Raw genomic sequence first — 21660 nt, 5'->3', positions numbered from 1 at the left:
TGCTATTACAAAATGGCGTGATAGGTTCAGTCCGCCATGACGGTGCTGAAACGAAACGCGTCTTGTCAACAGCGCAATGCGCAAGCGCAGAAAGATAACCGCATGGATAGACGCTGGTATCGCCTTGTTTTCAGTATTCGCGCACATGTCCTGTATCATAACCCCACAGCTTGATAGGTAATGGCAAAAAAGCCGCAAAAGCATTACAAGTGTTTGCATGGCACAGCAGCACCGCAGACATGACTTAACCAGCTAGTTTAGGTAAGGTAACTGCCCATGGTAGGCTAACGTTTTAACTCGCCGTCAATCTCAGGTACTCTTGCAAGTTTATATCACGTCTTCTGTCTAGGATAATGTAGTTTTTGTTGTATTTACCGACCATTGTTGCCTGGTATTACCTCATTTAGCCGAGAATGAATATTGTCATAAATGCTATAACTTATTTCTAAAACTATTTAACACCAAACATGTTTTCATCCGAAGTTAGTGACTGTCGAAGGGTTGATCAACTCGTAATTATCTCTTGCTATTGCGACTAGTGGGAAACACAATTTGTTATTCGTCCTTGTTAAACAAATGAACAACAAATGAAATGTCAACACAAAATGCTCTTTACAAATGTAGACAAAAGTGTTTCAGACGGGTGTTCTGAAAGAACACTGCATTAGGCCGATATCATTTATCTACTCCAGCAATAAGTGATCTAATACAGTGGGAGGAGCTGCATTCCTGTACTGAAACAAACCACCACACTTCGGTGTAACACAGCCCAGGGGCAACGCCGAGACCTTTTAGGAATGTGGTAACGTCGCTACACTGTGGAGGACCAGGGCGTTCTATTCCCAATTCGGGCAAATGAGTTTGTAAATCCTTGCTTGCCCCACTGGTGTCAGCGAAGTGTAATTTGGTTTTACTGCTTCCAGTAAGTATGTTGTGGAACAGGAATGAAAACAAAGACATGGCAAAATAAATCGGTATCATTTGAAAACAATTTGGTAGGATAGTTCCTTCTGATGAGACCTAGCTTTACATCAGGTGTAGAGTGTTTGGTTTTTGGATTTTGAAGCCATCAGTTTTTGGCTGTTATGACTCTTGGCTATAAGAAGGAAGGTTGTGGCACAGGTGCATTTCCTGTGATGTCAAAGAAATACAGTTGATAATCGCACAGCACATGCATCAGTTGTAGACAGAATGGCCACTGAGTCCAAACTTTGCTTTATCAAAATTTCATTTGAACATCTTTCCCTTAAAGCAAAAAAGTACATCATAAAGGATTTAAATATGAAACTCACATTCTATGTCATTTCTGGCGTAAATTGAAACAGGGTAGGCAAAAAAAGGAATTCCGGCAATGAACAGTACACTGTAAGAAAACAGTGTGATCATGGCTATGTCAGTTTTAAATCCACATTCACATCTGGCTACGTTTCACAAAATCAGAACCCACTGACATAAATTGCTGAGTTTCATCACTTTATTGAGTTTTATTTTACACCAACAAACACAGTCTCTCCCTCCCGCCAACATCTACCCAGGGCAGGCTGTCTGAATGGGAACACAAATTAAAAACCAACCCATTTAAAATAAACACTTAAAACATTTACAGTCATTTCTTCATTAGGGTTGGGAACAGCTGGAACGAAAGGGGGGGGACATGAAGACTGTCAGGGATCGCGCTCCCATCCATACACATTAGTGACAGACACACTCGTGTCATGCAAACACACACACTCACGCACAAGCAGCAGGTACAGGCTGTCACAGCAACACTCGCACACTCCTCAAGCTTTCAAAAACACTGACTCAGGTGAGAGGGGTGAGGGGAGGGTATGGGGGGAGGGGGAGGAGGCGGGGGGTGTGCAACACTAAGCATGTCTCATACGTCCATGCCCACGCTTTGAAATACAGCAGTTCAGCATATCGTCCATGAAGGCTCAGGCTTGTTCAGTAATATTCATTTCGTACACGAACATCACTGCTGTAACCCTTCAGCCACGGGGTTATCCGTTTCACATTAAACTGGTTCAACATATTATGGCTCCTTGATCAGTGTATGGTGTCTGACTGGATATATCAAATCTAAAGACAAATGTTCCGACATGCTAAACCGGCCACTGCACGTCAATGACTTTCGACCCCCTTCCACCCCAAAAAATAACCCAACACAAATAATAAATAAAAGCAACAACATTTAAGGGGAGGCAGGGCAGACAGCCAGAGAGAAATGGCGGGAGAGAGAGATTAGAAACAAATGCCCCCTTGACCCAGGGCTTGAAATAAAACTATTTACAGACTGAGACTGAAGTCATTGAGTCTGGTCACGAACAAACCAGCTCTTCTACGCAAGAGAGAAAGAGAGAGAAAACGATGTAACAAAATAACGGTAGTCAGTATTTACAGGTTAGCCATAAGAGAGGCGAGGGGAAAGGAGGGGAAGAGAGTGGCTCCAAAAAGAAAAAGAGGCGCTTCCTTAAAGTTCGAGTCCAGCTAAGGTGTCTATGTGTGCAGTAGTGGGGAGGGGCAGGGTGGGCTAAGGTGGGTGTTAAAAATGACCACCATTTATTTTCTACTGCTAGAAACCTGTGGTGAGGGATAGTGAATCTGAAATTTTAGCAATCAAAGCTTCTGAGTACACATAACAGGACAGCCAATCAATTACAGCGCGTATTGAGAAAACGGCCACAAACATACGGGTCACTTTACAACAATCATTCCCTTTGCTCACTCTCTTACACACACGGTAAGTGCACACACTGTGGGCATGCGAGTGCAATCATTATCTGGTTAAAAAAAAAAAAAACAAAGTAAGACTGGATGAGAAAGTGTGAGGTAGCATTTACACTACCCAGAATAGGGAACATGAATCCTGCCAAACCAGTCAGATATACCCCAGTAAAAGAGCCTCCTTCTCCAATTAGTTCAGTCAGCAGATTGCCCTACACAAGCCTCAGTGAGTCAGTTTGGCTCAAAATGTTGTCCTAATATGGACCTAAATGAACAAACTTGGTCAAACACAGATGAAATTTACACTTCCCCGACTCTCTTAATGTCCTCTCTCCCTAGATAAATACGTGCAATGCTAGGAACTCTTGGTTTTGTATAATATCTTTATGGATACTGAAGCATATACATATATATGCTGTGTGTATGTGGAAAAATATCACACACACATACACACGATGGGTGCGCAGACTCATTTTTATAAGGTCCCTCCTAAAATGATTAACATTAAGACTTCTGCATCAACACTTTTGAATTGCAAACAGTATTCTAAAACAGTTAGCAACAACAGTTCCCCCCCATTCAGACCCTTAAAATCTATACAGAATTCACAGCCCATTTTCCCTAAAATTTGAAAACAGCTTCTTCCATGTCCTTTCAAGAAAAATAAATACATTTACAAATAAAAGAAAAAAGCAGTTGTCATTTTGTCTTTTTAAATATAATTTAATAAAAGTATAAAAACCTCAGCCTTTTTTCTCCATTCACAACTGGAAGGAAATCACCCTGCTTTAGCTTGTAAACTGACCATTTTAAAACAGACACAAGTATGGAGAATGCCAAAAAGGCGAACGCTTTTTTTAACGACCCTGTGGTGTGACATGCCTGGACACTGGTTATACAACAAAAAAAAACATTCTCCAAATGCAAACAGAGCTCTTCCTGGCCCAGAACAGAGTACTATCATAAATGTCTTTCAAATGGCAGAGAAAAACCGCCATGGGATTAATTCAAAATGACTCCCCACTACCCATCTGTCTGTGCAAATATACTCAGACTTTTATCAACATCCACCACTAGGTGTCAGTGTTGTTGTGCTGCCCTGAGCCACAGTGTCAGAACAAGAGCGGGGCCTGACAGCTGCACAATTCTACGCTTACTGTAGAATTAGGCCTGTAACCCTGTGGTACATACTGCAGGAACACTGATATCATAAAAATAAAGTCTAAATAGTAAAATAAATTAACATTTATTTTAAAAAAAAGAAAATAAAATTAAAAAAAAAAAACAACCTCATCATAAAGACTGCCTGCCCCTTCCCTTATTAGAACTTACATTTGCTAACACCATGATCAGGAATATTGCTGAGATTCAGAAGGACCCGAGCAGACGAGTCACGGAGCTGAACTCACCTCACGGATCTCTGTATGATAATGGGCGAGAGTGAGACTTCCACAGACCGGGAAGCCTTATGTGCGCGTGAGGACTGGACTAACGAGGTTACTGTCCATACGGTAAAACTCCCTCTCCTCTACCCTACTGCAGAACTAAAGGTTTATATTACAACTTTCAATTAACTGAGTTTCGCGGTGGGGGCTTTGAGTGTGTGTGTATGAGTGTGTGAGAGTGTGAGAGTGTGAGAGTGTGAGAGTGTGTGTGTGTGTGTGTGTGTGTGTGTGTGTGTGAGTGTGTGATGTGCTTACTGCAGTTTGGAGCCAGTAAGGACTGAAAAAAGAGGAATGAGGAGAGGAGGTGGAAGGGTAGTAGGAAGTAGGAAGTCTGAAGGGGAAGACAGAACAGAAGTGTGTGCTTGGGGGGAGGGGGTTGGCTGGGGAGACAGACAAACAGAAGTGTGTGTAAAGGGGGGGGGGGGGCACAACTAACGGCGTTCAGGTGTTCAGGTGCTGTTGCTGAGAGGTCCGGGTGCTGAGCTGGGCGGGGCCGGGCTGTCAGTCACACTGCCCTCTGCAGGGACACAGAAAAAGAGAGAGACCATGAGACACACTGCCCATCTGAACAGAGCAGGGAGGGGGAAAGAAGGAACATGGAAACCTTCACACCAGCCTTTACTCAGACTTAAGTGTTTTTTAAATACCACAAACTCTGTACTCATTCTCTAAATCATAGGAATAAAAACCTAAACCAATACGTCTGGAATAAATAAATATGAAATACAAACATACAAATAATGGTTTCAAACATGAATTTATCCCATCTCAAGCAGGCAGTTTTCGTGACTGGACTGTTTAATTTTGGGAATAGCACTTTGTTCTTTTTTTTTTTGTTGTTGTTTTTTTAAAGAATTGGTCATTGATGAACTCTGGAGTGTTCACACTGAATTTCCATATATTTCATCACCTACTGGCAATCGCCTGAGCGGTGGATTTGGCATTCTCTAAAAATTCTTATGCAGAAGTCAAAGCCTTCATAGCTTGCAGTGACAATGCCCTCTGCTAGAGAGAGAGGGAGAGGGAGAGGGAGAGAGAGGGGGGGAGGGAGAGGGAGAGGGAGAGGGAGGGAGAGGGAGAGAGAGAGAGACACACGAACACTGCCTGACATGACTGAGACAACCTGCTGTGCTGGGTGCAGCTGATGAAGCCGCGAGAGAGCGCAGAGGGATACTGTACCATGCGAGGTGGGCGCCGCTTGTGCACGGACGTGAGGAGGAATGAGTGTGGAGTTCAACTGGGGCTGGATGGACAGCTCTGAGGGAGGGAGGGAGGGAGGTTAATATACATGTCTGCTGCTCAATAAATACGCAATTCACAAAAAGCAGAACTTCACATAAGGAGCTGAGTTACACTGACCCCAGACATTTGTCAAATACCACCTGGTTTAAGGAGTCTGAAATTTGGATTCTATACTTTTTTACCATTCAGCACCCGCTGAGTTGGCACTGTAGGTCAGACTGAGCTGTGGGGCTCTACATTTAAAATCTACATTCATGCATTATACCAGAGAAGCTACAAGCTTAGCTGGTACAGATACATTGTGCATTACATTACAACAAGTGCATTAAACCATGTAATTTTTTTTAAAAAAAGGAGAACAAAGTTTGGGACATAAGAGATTGCTTTAGGTGGTAGTGTTTTAGGTGATCAGGTAAACACTGAAGAGCTGGGTCTTTGGATGTGTCGAGACCACCCAGTCTAAGGAGCATGACACTCAGATTCTACAGTTTTCTACCACTCATCGCCCACCAACATGCTGCGTTGGGTCAGACCGCGCTGCAGGACTCTGGCACAGAGACAGGGCCAACCGACAGCGGAGCGGGCGGGGGGGGAGGGGAGACTGACCCACGGGGCTGAAGTTGAAGAGCTGGGGCAGCTCTCGGCCGCTGGGCAGGCGGGCGCCGGGTTGGCGGAGCTCGTCGAAGAAGGCGTGGGCGCAGGCCTCCAGCGGAGAGAGCCGCCTGACGGGCGTGTACTCCAGCAGCCGGGAGCACAGCACGATGGCCTCAGGGGGGGTGCGAGGCTTGAACACCTGACACAAGGGGGGGGCACAGACACGCTGCAGTGAGAGGGGGATCCCCAAACATCGAGTACATCGAGATTACAAACCAAGAGGAAGGAGGGGTGTACCTTTGTCCAGGGATGTGCTTTGATCTGTGGGAATTTGAACTCTGTGTAGTTGGGGTTCATCTCTCGGATCTGTTCCCTCGTCGGGGTCCCCAAAACCTGGGAGAGAACCATATCGCAGGTTCAAGTACAAACACACGGAGGGAAACTCCTTCAGCAGAGCTGGTGCTTAGATCAAAAGAGCCTGTTATGTGGAGAACCTGGGCTCTTCACCACCGCCCCTACTCCGTCCTGGGGAACGCTTATTAACCCCCCACCCCCACCCCCCGCCTGTGAGACGCACCTTGATGATCTCCACCAGCTGGTCCACCCCGCTGTCCCCAGGGAAGATGGGCTGTCCCAGCAGCAGCTCGGCCAGCACGCAGCCCGCCGACCAGATGTCGATGTTGGAGGTGTAGTCGGTGGCCCCGAAGATGAGCTCGGGGGCGCGGTAGTAGCGGGAGCAGATGTAGGACACGTTGGGCTCGCCCCGCACCAGCTGCTTCGCGCTGAGGACGCACCGAGGAGGAGGAAGGCGTTAGCTACCACACTCCCGCTCGGAGCGCACAACCTCAGGCCCTGTGTTTCACCCTCCTCTCCTCCAGTCTGTCAGGACCAATCAGCAAACCAAATCCCAAATCCCCAAAGCCTCTCAGCGCATCCTACACAGGTAACAGATCGGCCAGCCAGTAAACTGCTGCGTACACCTCAACATTCAACATACAGAGAAAACTTCCTTCTAGTATAAGTATAGCGTCAGTTTAATGTATAAATATTTTTAAAAGACAGTCATCCGTCCATCCAGATTCCTGAGGTGGAGGGTGACTTTCTTCAGGCGTGGCGTTTCCTGTGGAGAGAGAGCGCAGCGTCGGACCCACCTCCCGAAGTCGCACAGCTTGAGGATGGCAGTCTCAGGGTCCACCAGCAGGTTCTGGGGCTTGATGTCTCTGTGACAGACACCCTGGGAATGGATATAGGCCAGGCTGCGAAACAGCTGGTACATATACACCTGCCGGGAGAACGGAGAACACCCTTTACATACACCGCTTCTCTGTCCCACTGCTCAGGTGGTTCAATGAAACCTGTGGCAGGGCAACGCCACACTGAGTCTGACACCAAGGATGTGAATCTCACTCCTGCTGCATAGCGGTTTGAGCCACTCCAGGTTTTATATGGAGCAGGTCAGTGTACTGACACTTCTGCTGAAGGTTTACACTAACACTAACATGCTTCTAGTAAGAGCTGGACCGACTCATATTTCCACTCACAACACAGTGCTATTCCCACAGGCACCACCATCAAATCCATTTCCATCAGTCTTATTCACCCATGAATTCAACTATGAAATTCGCCTACCACCACTGGGGAGTGTTGGTTTTTATGATCCTGCCAAAGTGAGGCCGTTGGGCAGTGTGTTTTCAAGTAATGAGAGTTCCAACAAAAAACCCTCCTTACTCCATTGAACACTATAACTCGCTAATGTATTACTCCATTGAACACCACAATTGGTTAATGCATTACTCCGTTGAGCCCTATAAACGGCTAATGGCCATCTTAGCAGAGTGAACGGCCCTGTGTGGACTGTGCTGTGCCTTTCCTCCGCCTTCGTTTTCCCGGCTTACAGCGATCAGAAGGAACAGCAGGTGGCAGAAGGGCCCAGGGATGAACGCGGGCCCAGATGGAACTCAGCAGACCGAGGCAAAGGCGCGGATTTAACGCTCCGACGAGCCGGGGCGTGACGTCCTAACGACCCTGACGGGGTGTAGAAGTGAGGGCGAGGGGGCGAGAGGCGCGTGGTGCGGCTCAGCGCGAACCCCTGCGGCTGGCAGAACAAGGGCCAGCGAGAGCCCGAACAGGGAGCCAGGCGCCTGAAGCGCTGCTGCAGTACAGAACTCGCCACAGAGTAACAGGAGTGAGCTGTATGAGAGACAGCTGCTGGCCAGTGGGAGTAACAGGAGTGAGCTGTATGAGAGACAGCTGCTGGCCAGCGGGAGTAACAGGAGTGAGCTGTATGAGACACAGCTGCTGGCCAGCGGGAGTAACAGGAGTGAGCTGTATGAGACACAGCTGCTGGCCAGCGGGAGTAACAGGAGTGAGCTGTATGAGACACAACTGCTGGCCAGCGGGAGTAACAGGAGTGAGCTGTATGAGAGACAGCTGCTGGCCAGTGGGAGTAACAGGAGTGAGCTGTATGAGACACAGCTGCTGGCCAGTGGGAGTAACAGGAGTGAGCTGTATGAGAGACAGCTGCTGGCCAGCGGGAGTAACAGGAGTGAGCTGTATGAGACACAGCTGCTGGCCAGCGGGAGTAACAGGAGTGAGCTGTATGAGACACAGCTGCTGGCCAGCGGGAGTAACAGGAGTGAGCTGTATGAGACACAGCTGCTGGCCGGTGGGAGTAACAGGAGTGAGCTGTATGAGAGACAGCTGCTGGCCAATGAGGTTAGGAGCAGTGAGCTGTATGAAGTACTGCTGCAGTGCAGGGCTGGCCAGTGAGATTTGGAGCAGTGAGCCATGTTCCTGGGGCGATGCTACAGTGCAGAGCTGGCCAGTGAGGTTAGGAGCAGTGAGCTGTATGAAGTACTGCTGCAGTACAGAGGTAGCCAGTGAGATTTGGAGCAGTGAGCCCGGTTCTCGAGGTACTGTTGCGGAGCAGAGCCGGCTGGCGGCCAGGAGAGGAGCTGCCCGCGCTCACTTAGGCCCGAGCAGCTGTGCACAGCAGGAATGCGGAGCTCAAGGTCAACGAATCAAACACCGGGGGCCTCGTTCATCACCCGAGCGCACACGCAAACTCTAAACCACACGCAGAATCGATTTTACGCATCACACAATCAGCCTCACTTTTCAGACTTAAGTATTTAAATCACGCATCTGTTTTTCCTCGTATTTGTACTTCTGAGGTGAAAAAAAGTTTGTTAAAGGTCTGTCAGCACCATTGCTCTAAGTTCCCAGAGTCACTATACACTAACTAGATTTCCATTTACATTTTTATTTAGCTGTTTCTGTTAAACTAGCGTTTCGCCTTCTTTTATTTCCTGACATACATGGTTGAAATACAATTTGCAGCGAGTGCATGCTGGTTACATTTGCTAAATTGTGGCTGCATCATTCTTCATGTATGACCCTTTTCCTGACTTTCATTGTGGCTCTTCTTTTCCTTGTTCTTTTTTACTTTAAGCATAATTCATATTCATTCAATTCTGAAAAAAACTGGTGATGCACTTTCAGACAAATGGTCTCACTACCATTTGTCTGAAAGTGCATTTGTCCCACCACCATAACTACAGAAACTGTATACTTAAAGAAGAACATAAGGGGTAACACTTTGAAAAAGATTAAGTTGCTGGAGGGAGGGAGGGAGGGGGAGAGAGAGAGAGAGAGAGAGAGAGCGAAAGAGCGAGAGAGCGAGAGAGAGGTAGATAAAGAAAAGTCCACCATCACAAGAGAGAAAGGGGCATCACAGCAAGAATCAATGCACCAGTGAAGATACAGAGGACAGGAACCAGGGGTGCAGGAGTAGAGATAAGGGCAGATAAGCGGAGACAGATGATGCTACACACACACACACACACACACACACACACAGCGTTTTGGAAGGTCAGCAAAGAATTACCTTCACATAGATTACAGGGATGGTGGTCTTGGCCTTGTTGAAGTGCCGAGCCACCCTGTACACCGTCTCTGGGACATAGTCCAACACCAGGTTGAGATATACCTCATCTTTCTAAAAGAAACAGAAGAGGGACACAGTGTCACTGCTGCTATGATAACAGCTCTATAAAGCACCCATATTATATCAATCCATCAAAACGAATCATTTTCCCCACAAATAACAGCACATTTTTCAAATAAACAACAATCAAACTTTATTCACACCTTGTAATTAGCTAAAAATAAAACCCTAACTCAGGAAGATAGGGCTGTAACATTAAATATTACCATCAGATATAAAAGGTCTTTATGCACAGCACTGAGAAATTTGTTGGATAAATCATTACTATATTTTCTCAAATGTCAGGCGCAGGGACATTGACCTAAATGGGTATGAGAAACTTCACAAGCAGATGAACCAATCAGATTCCACAACATCACCCACTATCAAGAGGTTCAAGGCTACTGGGACAGTGTTACCAGGAGGAAGAATTATTTCTCAATATGTTTTTGAAATCCAAAACAAAAATGCGCTCGTCGTTATTTTTGATTTTGAAGATTAATTTTCAAAACAGCAGCTCGTATTGCTTTTTACTTATCAAAATGCAGGCAATGAAGCTGCAGCTTTTACTGATGAATGGTTCTGAGACCTTGACCATCCCACACACCAGGCCAGAATAACCGTATCTTTAGCATCCGAGTATCCTGTGAATGCAGCGGTGACTGCTTCTGCTTCTGCATGTGACACTGGGGTGTGCGGGAAACGGGATAACAGCGGAGGCTTCGGGGTTGCTGTGCTGTCACTGATCCCCTGCAGCCCCCAGGCTGATGCCTCCAGATGGAGTATCGCTGTGGAGTTTCGGTGGACGGGGGACGGTGAGGACGAGGATGGGGATGAAGGCCGCACCGTACCTTCTCGCCGCTGGAGTAGAAAAAGTAACGCAGCCTGACGATGTTGCAGTGATCCAGCTTGCGCATGATCTGCAGCTCGCGGTTCTGCGGGAGAGGGAGGGACAGGCAAAGCAGAGGCTTAGACGCGGGACAGCGACACCATCTGTCTGGAGTTAGAAGTGCAGGTGTGTAAGCACACATTTAAAAGTCTTTGGTCTTTGGCCTGGTCTTAAAGGGCAGCAGTGTAAGCACAGTGGTGAAGGGGCAGGACTCATAACCGAAAGGTTGCCGGTTCAAAACTGCTGCTGTACCCTTGGGCAAGGTACTTAACCCACAACTTCTTCAGTAAAATATCCAGCTGTATAAATGGATAACATTGTAAAAAAAACTGTAACTAATCTAAGTCGCCCTGGAAAAGCGAGCCTGCTAAATGCCAATAATGTAACGTAATGGGTTAGCGTGGTATGCATACTACTATCATTAACACAGTTAGCACTGTGCAAAGCAGAATGTGATCAGGTTCAGTTTAGTCTGATGGCGTCCGCAGTGGGGGTGGCATTGTGCAACATTGGGTACCTTGAATCTCTTGTCCTGCAGCACCTTCTTGATGGCGACCATCTCTTGGCTGTCGATGAGCCGCGCCTGGTAGACCACGCCGAACGAACCATTCCCGATCACCTTGATATCTGTGTAGGACACTTCCTGCGGGCGGTCCGGACCCTGTCCCGGCGTGGCCACCACTGTCGTCACCTTCCCGCTGTCTCCTGGGAAACGGACACCGACGGCATCAGCAATGTCACTGTAAGAGCGCTACCCTCCCTCATCCTTGAGAGGAGCCCAACCAGTCTGTTCTGTCTTTAACGCAAGGCTCCCCCCCACTGTCCCTGGGGTATATGAAGCAGCATAATCAGCGCTCACTTCAGAGAATACACAAGGGTGTCCTCTCTCCTCTGTCCCCAGGCAAAGACATCAGCTCCCGCTTTAAAATGATTTCAGACAACAGACGATCCCCGGGGACGACTACAAAGACCCCATTCTCCCCCTCGTCACTTTGCGCTCGAACCAGACCCGCACTGGGCATAAGTGTTCTGGGTCTTGCCTTGCGGGCTTTCAGAAGACATTTCCTCCACATGCCAGTGAGCGCTGGCTCTATGCGCAATGCTGGAAAGCAAAAAGCCGTTTAATACAGGAGTGAACACAAAGGCTGACGTGACATCCGCTGCGGGGGCACATGAGGAAAGAGCTCAGCTTCTGCAAGAATCACTCCTGATTTTTCTGTGATATGGGGCTAACTTTGACACGCAGGCCACGTCACACATTTCAGCTTGGCTGACTGACATCTCACTGTCGATGTATGATCATCCCCTGAGGCTCAGCTTGGCTAAGACTGAGCTTCTGCACAGCCCTGCTAAATCCTCTTCGCTTCCATGACCTCTCCATCACCCTGGAGAACACTACAGCGCCAGCCTCCCAAACCGCCGAGAGCATCAGTGATACTCGACAGCCACATGACCTCCGTGAACCACAGCACAAGTCAGCGGGGCCTGCGGGTTCTTATTCAACAACATCCAAAGAATCCACCCCTTCATCACCACTTACTCAACCCAGCCACTGTCTAGGCACTGTTCCTCTCTGACCTGGACTACTGCAACTCACTCCTGGCAGGTCTCTTTGCATGCACTATCAAACCCCTGCAGCTTATCCAGAATACTGCTTCTAGGCTGGTCCACCATATTCCCAAACACTGTCTCTCCACAGTCTACTAGTACCTTTCTTCGAATTTCTTTATATTTTGGTATGATGTTCTATAGATTACATTGTACAAGCTCAACAAACAGGACGGGGCCTCTGGTAGTTACAAAAATACAGCCCATTTTACAATGGGGTAAAGCTACTGAATGGGTAGATGACAATACAACTGCTGATTCATGCTACAACTACTTCCTTGATCCCCGAGAGCTCATGTTGCAGAGACACATGAAGCTTTACACATGTCCCCTACAGACAATGAGTCATGCAGTGATTTCCTCCCTGCCCATGTTAAAGGGTCTGCATTTGTCAAGACTTGGTTTTCACATGACAAGAATATCTTGAGCATGAGAATGAGTGAGCCGTGTCCAGTTGGATGGAGGAAGTTCACCATTATCTCCAATGTGATCTGGAAAACCTCCTGCACACAGCCAAGCCACATTTTTCCATCATGTTTTACATTGACAAAAACTGACGTCTTCAAAAGCTGGATTTTCTGAGCCAGTCGTGGTCCACTTCTGTCATACACTTCTACCCCCACAAATCTCCCGCTGCCCTGCCCACTCTTCAGTGTCATCCAGAGGGCACACACTGAGCTCAAACTTTTGTCAAACATGAGTACAACAAAATTTATGTTCTTCAAATGTAGTAAAAAAAAATAAATAAATAAAAATCATCAACAATGACAGCACATTTTGTCCTTTAATAACAGTTTACAGCATTCTCATCAACTAATTCTCCCATTATGAATATATTGGAATCTGCTTAGAAAACTCACTCAACTTCATAACCACCTTCAGCAAGCAGCAGAGAAAAAGTAAACCAAGGCTTGGCTTTCTACATTTGCGATAAATCCTGCCGTATCTGTAGTTGTAGAATTGCCCTGATGAAATCATTTATCCTACCTCCTTTGGGTTATGGTAATGTTATTTACAGACCTTTGCACCATGCAAGAAAAAATTGAACATCCTGTATCATTCAGTAACAAGAACAGCCACGGGGGCCTCTATGAGAGAAATCATTACATTCTTTCAAATCAAACTGGTTTATCTTCATTCTCTAATAGATGTCAGGCTCATTGTTATGCTTTGATTTATGAGGCTCTTAAAGGAATTCCCTCAGCCTACCTCTCCAGGGTACATTTCACTACACCCTCTCACAATCTCAGGTCCCACGCACTGATCTTCCTGACAGTTCCCAAGCCCGATAGTGCCATCAGCCACAAAGTCTTCCAGTATGAGGCCATATCTGACTGGAACCAACAGTAAAAGACCTGTCAACCAATTATTTCATAACCTGTCTTTTTTAAAAGCAAAATGAATGCCACTTTAAATCATACTTGTTGCTCTTATTGTGGTCCCAGTCTGAATACTCTCAGAATGATTGTCTTTTATATTTTTGTTCCTTTCATTTCTGGGCCAATTTGTATTTTTATTTCCTGTCCTGTTTTACTTGTCTCTTGATCAGGTTCAATGAGAATGCTTTTAACAGCTGTCATATAATGGACAGAGATGTTATTTTAGGATCACCTTGAAGGAAAGAAAGAAAAAAAAAAGCTGAACAATTCTTGACATCATGAGACCTCTAACTCTGGAAAGGAGAATTTACCGGTCGTACCATTCATGTGTTCCACAGTGACAGACTGGGAAGATGAATGTGATGGGCTTCACAGGCAAACTCAGTGATGTCTGAGCAATGGCAGGGACCCCAAAGTTACCTGCATATGTCTCTGCATCAAAATCCAAGCTGCCAGTGAAGAGGGGTGAATTGGAAGAGTTCAACAGCAGGAGAGGGGAAGCTACTGCAGGCAGCTGTGATATTTATCAATTAGGATGACAGGTATCAATACTTTTATCATCTGTGCAGGGTATTGCATTATTCTGCATTGGTTACACATGCAACAGACACATACAGAATGCTTATCTAAGCTCATCTGGCTCTTTGCTATAGGAGTAACAGTTTCACCCTGTAGGACAATCTTTTGCTCTCATAAGTCGGCAACAAAGAAAAAAAAACAACACAATACATATCTGGACTTTACGTGTGCTCACATTAACAGCTCAAAGTTGCCAAACTTCAGAGATAGCAGAGGAATGATTCAAATCATCATTATGTAGAGTACACAAACCGAAGCCGAGTTAGACCACAGCATGTACATGACACGTCATCAGGAAGGCTGTAGAGTTCTTTACATTACTGTAGCCAGTTTCCCAGGGTGATAGCTACATTGTATCTGGTATAAAACAAGTTTTTCCAAACACATACCTTTGATATTATTCCCTAGGTATTTTGTTACTGTCTTGAGGAACTAAGACACTATTTACACAGTTATATAATCAAATCACAAAGAGAAATCAAATATCTTTCATGTACTTATTGTGGTGGAGTAGTAGGGTGAACCTAGCTGCGACTGAATTATGAATCTCATCTTGCATACAAGTACACTGCTTCACATCTTCGTCAAGATAAATTGTGGTTACTGTTCACATTTGCCAGAGCCTGAAGGCATGAGTCCAATCAACGTTCTCTTTGAAACAAATGTGCGTGGATAAACACAACCCGTTGTGCAACGCCACCATAACTCCGTCTCCCCCGTCCTGCATGCTCTAGAACAAACTACACAAGGTATCTAGCTAAAGACCCATGGAAATGGACTAATTACAGTGCACAAACCACTGTTAACATCAAAGGGACACTAAACCTGTTGTGCTTCACCTTACATGCTATTTAACATGCAAATGAAGTACACCAAAAGCCTGGAGGAGCGGAGAATTCTCCCCATGGTTTTTCATCAGACACATCAGTTCCAATCTGCAGAAAGTAAAAGTGAGCAGATACTCTGACTCTCTGTAACAAGCCTTTAACTTCACAATCACAATCTAATCTCTAAAAGCTTATGCAGGTCCTTTTGATCATCCATTTATATTTACAGGTAAGCCTACAATTTGGTTACCAAAGCCTCTGAGATCAAAACCCCTTTACAACTAAGTTACAGGCTTTTATGTTTCTACATAATTATATATGAATATATATTTATATATCAAGGGTTTAGCACCAGAGGGGCATTACTGACATTTTCAAAATTTTTACAGGAGAGCACAAACATAACTTACCGTGTTTATTTTCTTTCAAACACTACATTACAAACACTACAAGTGTGTATGTTTTCTAAGTGACCAATACTGACTGAGCAAAAATATAAAACGTACATTTTCAAGCAATCAAATTACATCAGAAATGTGGCTAAAAAGTCACTTGTGCCACAACGGCACCAAAAATTGCAGCCATTTCATTAAACTGGGAGAAGTATGTAACAAACTAATTGAAAAATACAAATATTTTTCAATTTGTATTGACAAGTACAAAGCAGTAATAATAAGATATTTCATTCTGGAAAAAAACATACATATTCAAGTTTTTGTAACCATTTTAGAACAGATCTCATAACAGATGCTTTCGACAGTTTCTTTCAAACAATAAAGCAATGCATAATATTACAGTTGTGCAATTCATCTAATGTAGCTCTTTTTCAGGTCCACTCAATACTGCTTCGCTTAACCCTGCTCATTTTTACATGCAAAGACTTGCTGAAGTCCCCATATGGTTTGGGTATGCTTCCATTTGTGCAAAGTGAAAGAAATCTCTCTTCTTCTCTGCACTTTCACCCTTTCTGCAGAAAACTGAAGCCAGATTGGTCTTGGGTCTTTGTTTTCTCATGTTTTTCAATGCAGTTAAAGATTTTTGGTGTGTCCTTTTGCCAGTAGACAGATATTATCAAGAGCTTATGTTTGATATGCAAAACTCATTTTGGCCCAAAATGTCACACCACCCTGATCCTCTGCCTCTGTATATATTAATTTAAAATCTACATGTTGTACTTGGCCCACAACATCTGTGATGTTAAGCAAATGCTAACCTGAAAGATACAGCCAGTCAGCCATCACACTGAAATGATAACTCCTTAATGTGCTTGAGACAGATGTTTATTTATTTATTTACTCTTACACATTCACTCATGTTGGTTAGTGTGACTGACTGATTTATCAAGAGAGCTAAAATGTGTATATACACATGCAACCTGAAATAATGGCAGCTACAGACAGTCTAGCAATTTGTTACTTTTTATCAGCTGACATAACATATTTCTTTACAAATACTTCCATGCACTATATGTACTGTTTAATATCATGAACTACGTTAACTGAATGACACATCTTTATCCGTAGCTCTTAATCAGAAAGACTACAGTGAACACAAAATTAAAGTGTTACAAAAGGCCCATACTGCTTTTTTGTAAATGCAAAGGTCATGTACGTCCTTCCACCACATCATCTCTAAAATACTACACAGGTCAGCATGTGTGGTCCACTGTGGACTTCAGAGGTACTTTGTGATTGTTACTTGGTTGCAAGACGTAGCCCCTACTTTATAGGGGAAGCAAGTCTTGGAATATAACTCTAAATATGCGAAAACCACAAAGTCAAAGGATTTAACAAGAACTTTAAAACCACATCCCCACAGTATTGATTTCCTTTTTTGTTTTGTTTTTTTTAAATCACGTTGAAAGGTCACATCTTGCACACACTTGCAGGCCCGCGGCCGTTCGCCCCTTGAGGGCTTGTTGCACAACTGTGAGCACCGCTGGCACAAAAAATGGAAACCCTGGATCCACTGAAACATTCACTGGAACTACTACGAATGAAAAATATAGCTCTAACTCACATTCTTGAAATTAACAATATAATACTGGCATGAGACGCACTGCTTTAAAATCGATAGCACTACGGGTGAATAACTGGCGAGCCCTCAGTGAACTGCGCAGGCCATTTTCATTACTGCACGTGAAAGCGCAAAGAGTTAATTCTTTACTTTTTAAAAGGAAATTCAAAACATTGTGGGGTGAATCCTCTTGCTAATGCTAAGGGATCGAGTTGTCAGATCAGTGAGTGTGCTCGATAGTATAGCTAAACTTAACTGGATGTCCTACCTGTTGTGCTACACAAACCTGGCACAACCGAGTCAAAGCCAGGTCAGGTTAGCCAGCTAGACAAAGTTAACGTTATACTTGCGTCTTGGAAGTGAAAGGTGCTAGCCATCTATAAAAAAAAAAAAACAATCGGCTAGCTAACCTTGGCCGAAAACTTCGTTGAACTTCCAATACACCTACACCACCAGTTCATCTAGCCTAGCTGGTTAGCTGATCTCATTGCCATTTACTTTCCAAGAATTATCTGTCCCAAGCGGCTAGTTAGCAAGCTAGCCATCTACTGGTTCCCCTATAACCTCCTGCCCTTTGGCTTGCGATGGCTTTTCCCCAATAAAGCCGTATTATTTTGAATTACGTTAGATTTTCGACTGGTTTCCGAGTACGCCTAAACAATGCAACCGTGGAAAGCTAACATTAAATAAGTTGGCAAGGGCTAACAAGCTAAGTCGGTGCCAATGCAATCCAGTCGCATCGAAATGAGCAAATTGTTGCACGGATATAGCTAGCTAGCTGAAATGTTATCCAGATGGCTGGAATGATTGAGGAAGTTACAGAAAAGCAGCTCCAATTTATAACACTAAGATTAGTGGACACAGTCTCGGCTGGTCATGAAATTGTGCCATGCTAGCTTAGCTAGCTCGCAAACTACAGGCCCTTCTATATCTTCGGCACGGACTCAAACTAAACTAGCTAGCCTCGCTAGCAAGAATCCTTACTGTTTCCTAGTAGATCAGTCTCTATCCTCACCTTAACCAGCATCCTCCTAAATTCCCTCTTGCCACCGACAGCAAATTTTACGTTACGTTAGGTCTGCCTATGTTGGGTTAGCCGGTTAACCGGCTATGATAGCTAGACTAGCAAGTTACCTTAATTCGTCCTATTTTTTAATCAAAGAAAGCTCGCCCCACACAGCTGTTCACAAGCACCCGGATCCCTTGTTTAATCCAAACTTGCTAGCACTATTTAGCCAGCAACCTTTACCATCTCACAGCACGTTTCTCTTTTCATGTTGCTGTGCTAACTAGCTTACTAACTCTGGGAGCTGTCCTGTTAATATGACAGATAAAAGTAAAGAAATACTCACTGCTTAGCTTCAAGTTTCCGAACCCGGACGAGCTGCCCCCCGAGGCCTGCGTAGCCCCGGACTTCCCTGCAGCGCTCCCCCCCGCAGCGGCCGATCCGGCAGCGGCTGCGGCGGGTCCGGGAGCACCCGGTGGCTCGGCGAACGAGCTGGTCCTGGGCCGCCCGCTGCCGCTCATGTCTGTGCGCGAGGGTGTCGGGGCGGGGGGGATGGGGTCCGCTAAGAATGGGCCAGGTGAGCGTCGGCTGGGTCTCCGTCGACTTAGCTAAATAATCGTTAAAATAGAGACCGCATTAAAGGCATATCGTTGAGTCCCCCTCTCCGTTTGTCTGTGCAGCTACACCTGACGCACTGGCTGCTCGCATTGCCTCCTGGGAAACGAAGTTCGAAGTGGCAGTTCTTTGAGACGACTGGCGTATCTTTGATTATCCAAAACAACTACAAGAACCGCAATGGCATTTGTGTGTCGGACGAAAGATGGCGCTCCGTCTCAGGTTTCTTACACAAAAGAACCAAGAACAGATAAAAAGAAACTACAAGACCCACAATCCTTCGCCCGCTGCTTTTTTTAAACAAAAGATAAAATTGATGGGCGCGATGCTAATACCTCTTCCCAAATGATTGATGTAGAGGGTTTATCAGACATTTCAGTTCCTAGGAGTCAGTTCATGTCTGTCTATTATGTGTGAGGAAAAAGCGACTCATTAATCCGAATCAGTTGGTAGTTACTTGTAACTTGTGACATAATCTGTGCAACATAAATCCAGACGAAACCAAAGCCATGTTTTACTAGGTTCATCTCTGTCTTCTTGGACTACGGAAATAGTCTTTACGAGAAAATGCAGCTGGGTGTGTTCGTTGCATGGTGTTATCGAGCAGTGCGCAGCTGTCACAAACAACTCGTGGCTGCATTTCAAGGACAGTTAATTCAGTTATTGATCAGTGATGTCGCTACTAAGCCAAAAGGTGTAGGTTGTCTCCATTGAGCCAATAAAATGTCATGTAAGTAAACATTGCGAGTCCGGTGTAGGAGGCACATCCTCAGTTATTTCCAATTCAAAGAGCACGATTGTCAAGGACATGCCTACCTTCAAACAAGTATGAGATCTAGCATGCTTGTATGACTTCTCTGTCTAGCAGTCTCCAGTTATCCAAGAGCTCCTCCTCTGTATGTCAAAACATGCTAAACTCGCGTTTTTTTTTTTCAATGCTGGGTTCCATTGGTGGAATGAGCTATCTGAAATCATCAGAAACATAATGCAGAATCATTCACAGTCTTATGACAAAGGCCAAAAATAGATCCAATCAGATTTCAATCAGATTTCTGAGAACAGCCTAGCACATAATATCTGATTACAGTAGCCCCCCAAAGTGAAATCTGTTACAGTGTGAAGTAGTTCTTGCAGGTCATCTTTAGGCAGTATGAATGTGGCAGTATCATACATGGATTATTGTTTGGCACTGTTAACACTATGATATAAGGTTGATATAACTATGATGTAATTCTGCTCTTACAAGATCATACATTGCTGCTTCATGTACACCATGATCCCCAAGAGCCACTATAACGTACACTATGACACTACCAGTTGCAAGCACCTGGCTGCTGCTTCAAGGCTTGTGAGGAAAATCACTGAGTGGCAATCTGCTCAGACAGGATATCTGCACTTTTGGGGGTGCAGAAAAGTTATGTGCTCTTTTTTGTGCTTGTTAAATGCTGCACAGACTCAGTGCAGACTCACTGATGATCACATAATCCGGATATCAAGTTGTATTTTCTGAGCCCACAGCCAATCTACACATTATAAATAATTCTGAATCAGCACAGTTTCTGTCCACGGATTGTCCAAATAAGGCCTTCGTTCAGTGGTTGCTGTTTATAGGTGACACCCACACCACCCCAGAACTCACCTGAAGCAGGTGACCAGCATCTGTCAAGTGAGGCCGCTGTTTAGGATCTGTGAGCAGTTGAAGAACCAGGTCTTGGTGTTGACATTTCTTGATGCATTGTGACTCAGGAGGTAAGGGGAAAAGGATACGCCATTTCTGGGACAGTTTATATAAACAAATCTCTCAAAGAGACGAGAGAGCAACAGAGATAGAATAGATTATTTGATTCAAAATTACTCTTTAGTTTTACACAAATACATTGCCTCTGGAAATGCTTTTATAACCATTCTTAATATTAAAAAAAAGACTGAATGTGTCTGTTCTTCATTAAAAGCCAGTGTTTTCTTGTCTTAACATTTACGATAAACAGCAACAAATTTCTAACCTTTTAGCGCAGCGTTTTAATGGCATCATGCTTGTTTTTGATGTGTTTTTATCTTTGGGGTAAAGTACATCTGAAACAGAAACAAACAAGCCACTCAGCTGGCCTATTTCCTGTTAGTGTAGCTGCAGGAGTCGAATAAACAAAATAGCTGGCGAGTGCCGCGATGATACTGTTTAACGGTTCAAAGTGGTGCTGAAAACAGGTTCAGGCGGGAACAGAAAGTTCTACGGACTAATGATCAACCTGTAGGCTGCCTAAAACATAAATAACCGCGGAGTACTTGAGGAGAAACTCCTAAATGTGTCAACTGGAGTGTTCCTTCTCTCTTTAGGTTTGTGTTTTCCGTGCTTTCCTCCTCACATTTGGTAAACAGCGCGCTCTGCCCTGTGACAGGCTCCCTCAGTGTCCTGGCAGTCCGCCACTCCCGAGTTCTGGGACCCAGAGTTCTATGGCTTATTCTGCAGTGAGATCTTCCCCTCCCTGATGCACTGGGCCTGATACCAGCTCCCAGCCTGCATGGAGATCCCTTCAACTAGGACACCTTCAACAGTTAGAGCCAGATGCGCAGTCACCTGCACACCTATACCATCGAGCAGCTGTGCCACCCAAACTAGCCTATCTCCCATTTACATTCACCCCTTTCACTTGTTTTTAATGGAGATCGATTCAAGGGCACAAAAGACCTGGAGCATGAACTCTGTACATAGCGCCCAAACAGTCAAGGATCAGGTGTAGACTCATGGAGCAT

At 45.0% G+C, this 21660-nt stretch overlaps 1 protein-coding gene across 1 annotated transcript; it reads right to left on the bottom strand.

Annotated features, from left to right (window-relative positions):
* Positions 1-1417: 1417 nt before the first annotated feature.
* On the bottom strand, positions 1418-19118 carry LOC118796634 (glycogen synthase kinase-3 beta-like). Its single transcript, XM_036555634.1, has 10 exons — positions 18641-19118; positions 11397-11584; positions 10842-10925; positions 9892-10002; positions 7157-7287; positions 6583-6787; positions 6303-6398; positions 6018-6204; positions 5349-5426; positions 1418-4686 (listed from the first exon to the last, which is right to left on the bottom strand). The coding sequence occupies exons 1-10, from the start codon at positions 18813-18815 to the stop codon at positions 4619-4621; spliced, it is 1323 nt and encodes a 440-aa protein (XP_036411527.1). The 5' UTR covers positions 18816-19118; the 3' UTR covers positions 1418-4618.
* Positions 19119-21660: the final 2542 nt, after the last annotated feature.

This window comes from Megalops cyprinoides, chromosome 21 (genome assembly GCF_013368585.1).
Source record: "Megalops cyprinoides isolate fMegCyp1 chromosome 21, fMegCyp1.pri, whole genome shotgun sequence".
Lineage (NCBI taxonomy): Eukaryota > Metazoa > Chordata > Actinopteri > Elopiformes > Megalopidae > Megalops > Megalops cyprinoides.
Note: the sequence above shows the minus strand (reverse complement) of the source record. Positions and strands in the feature narration are given on the sequence as shown.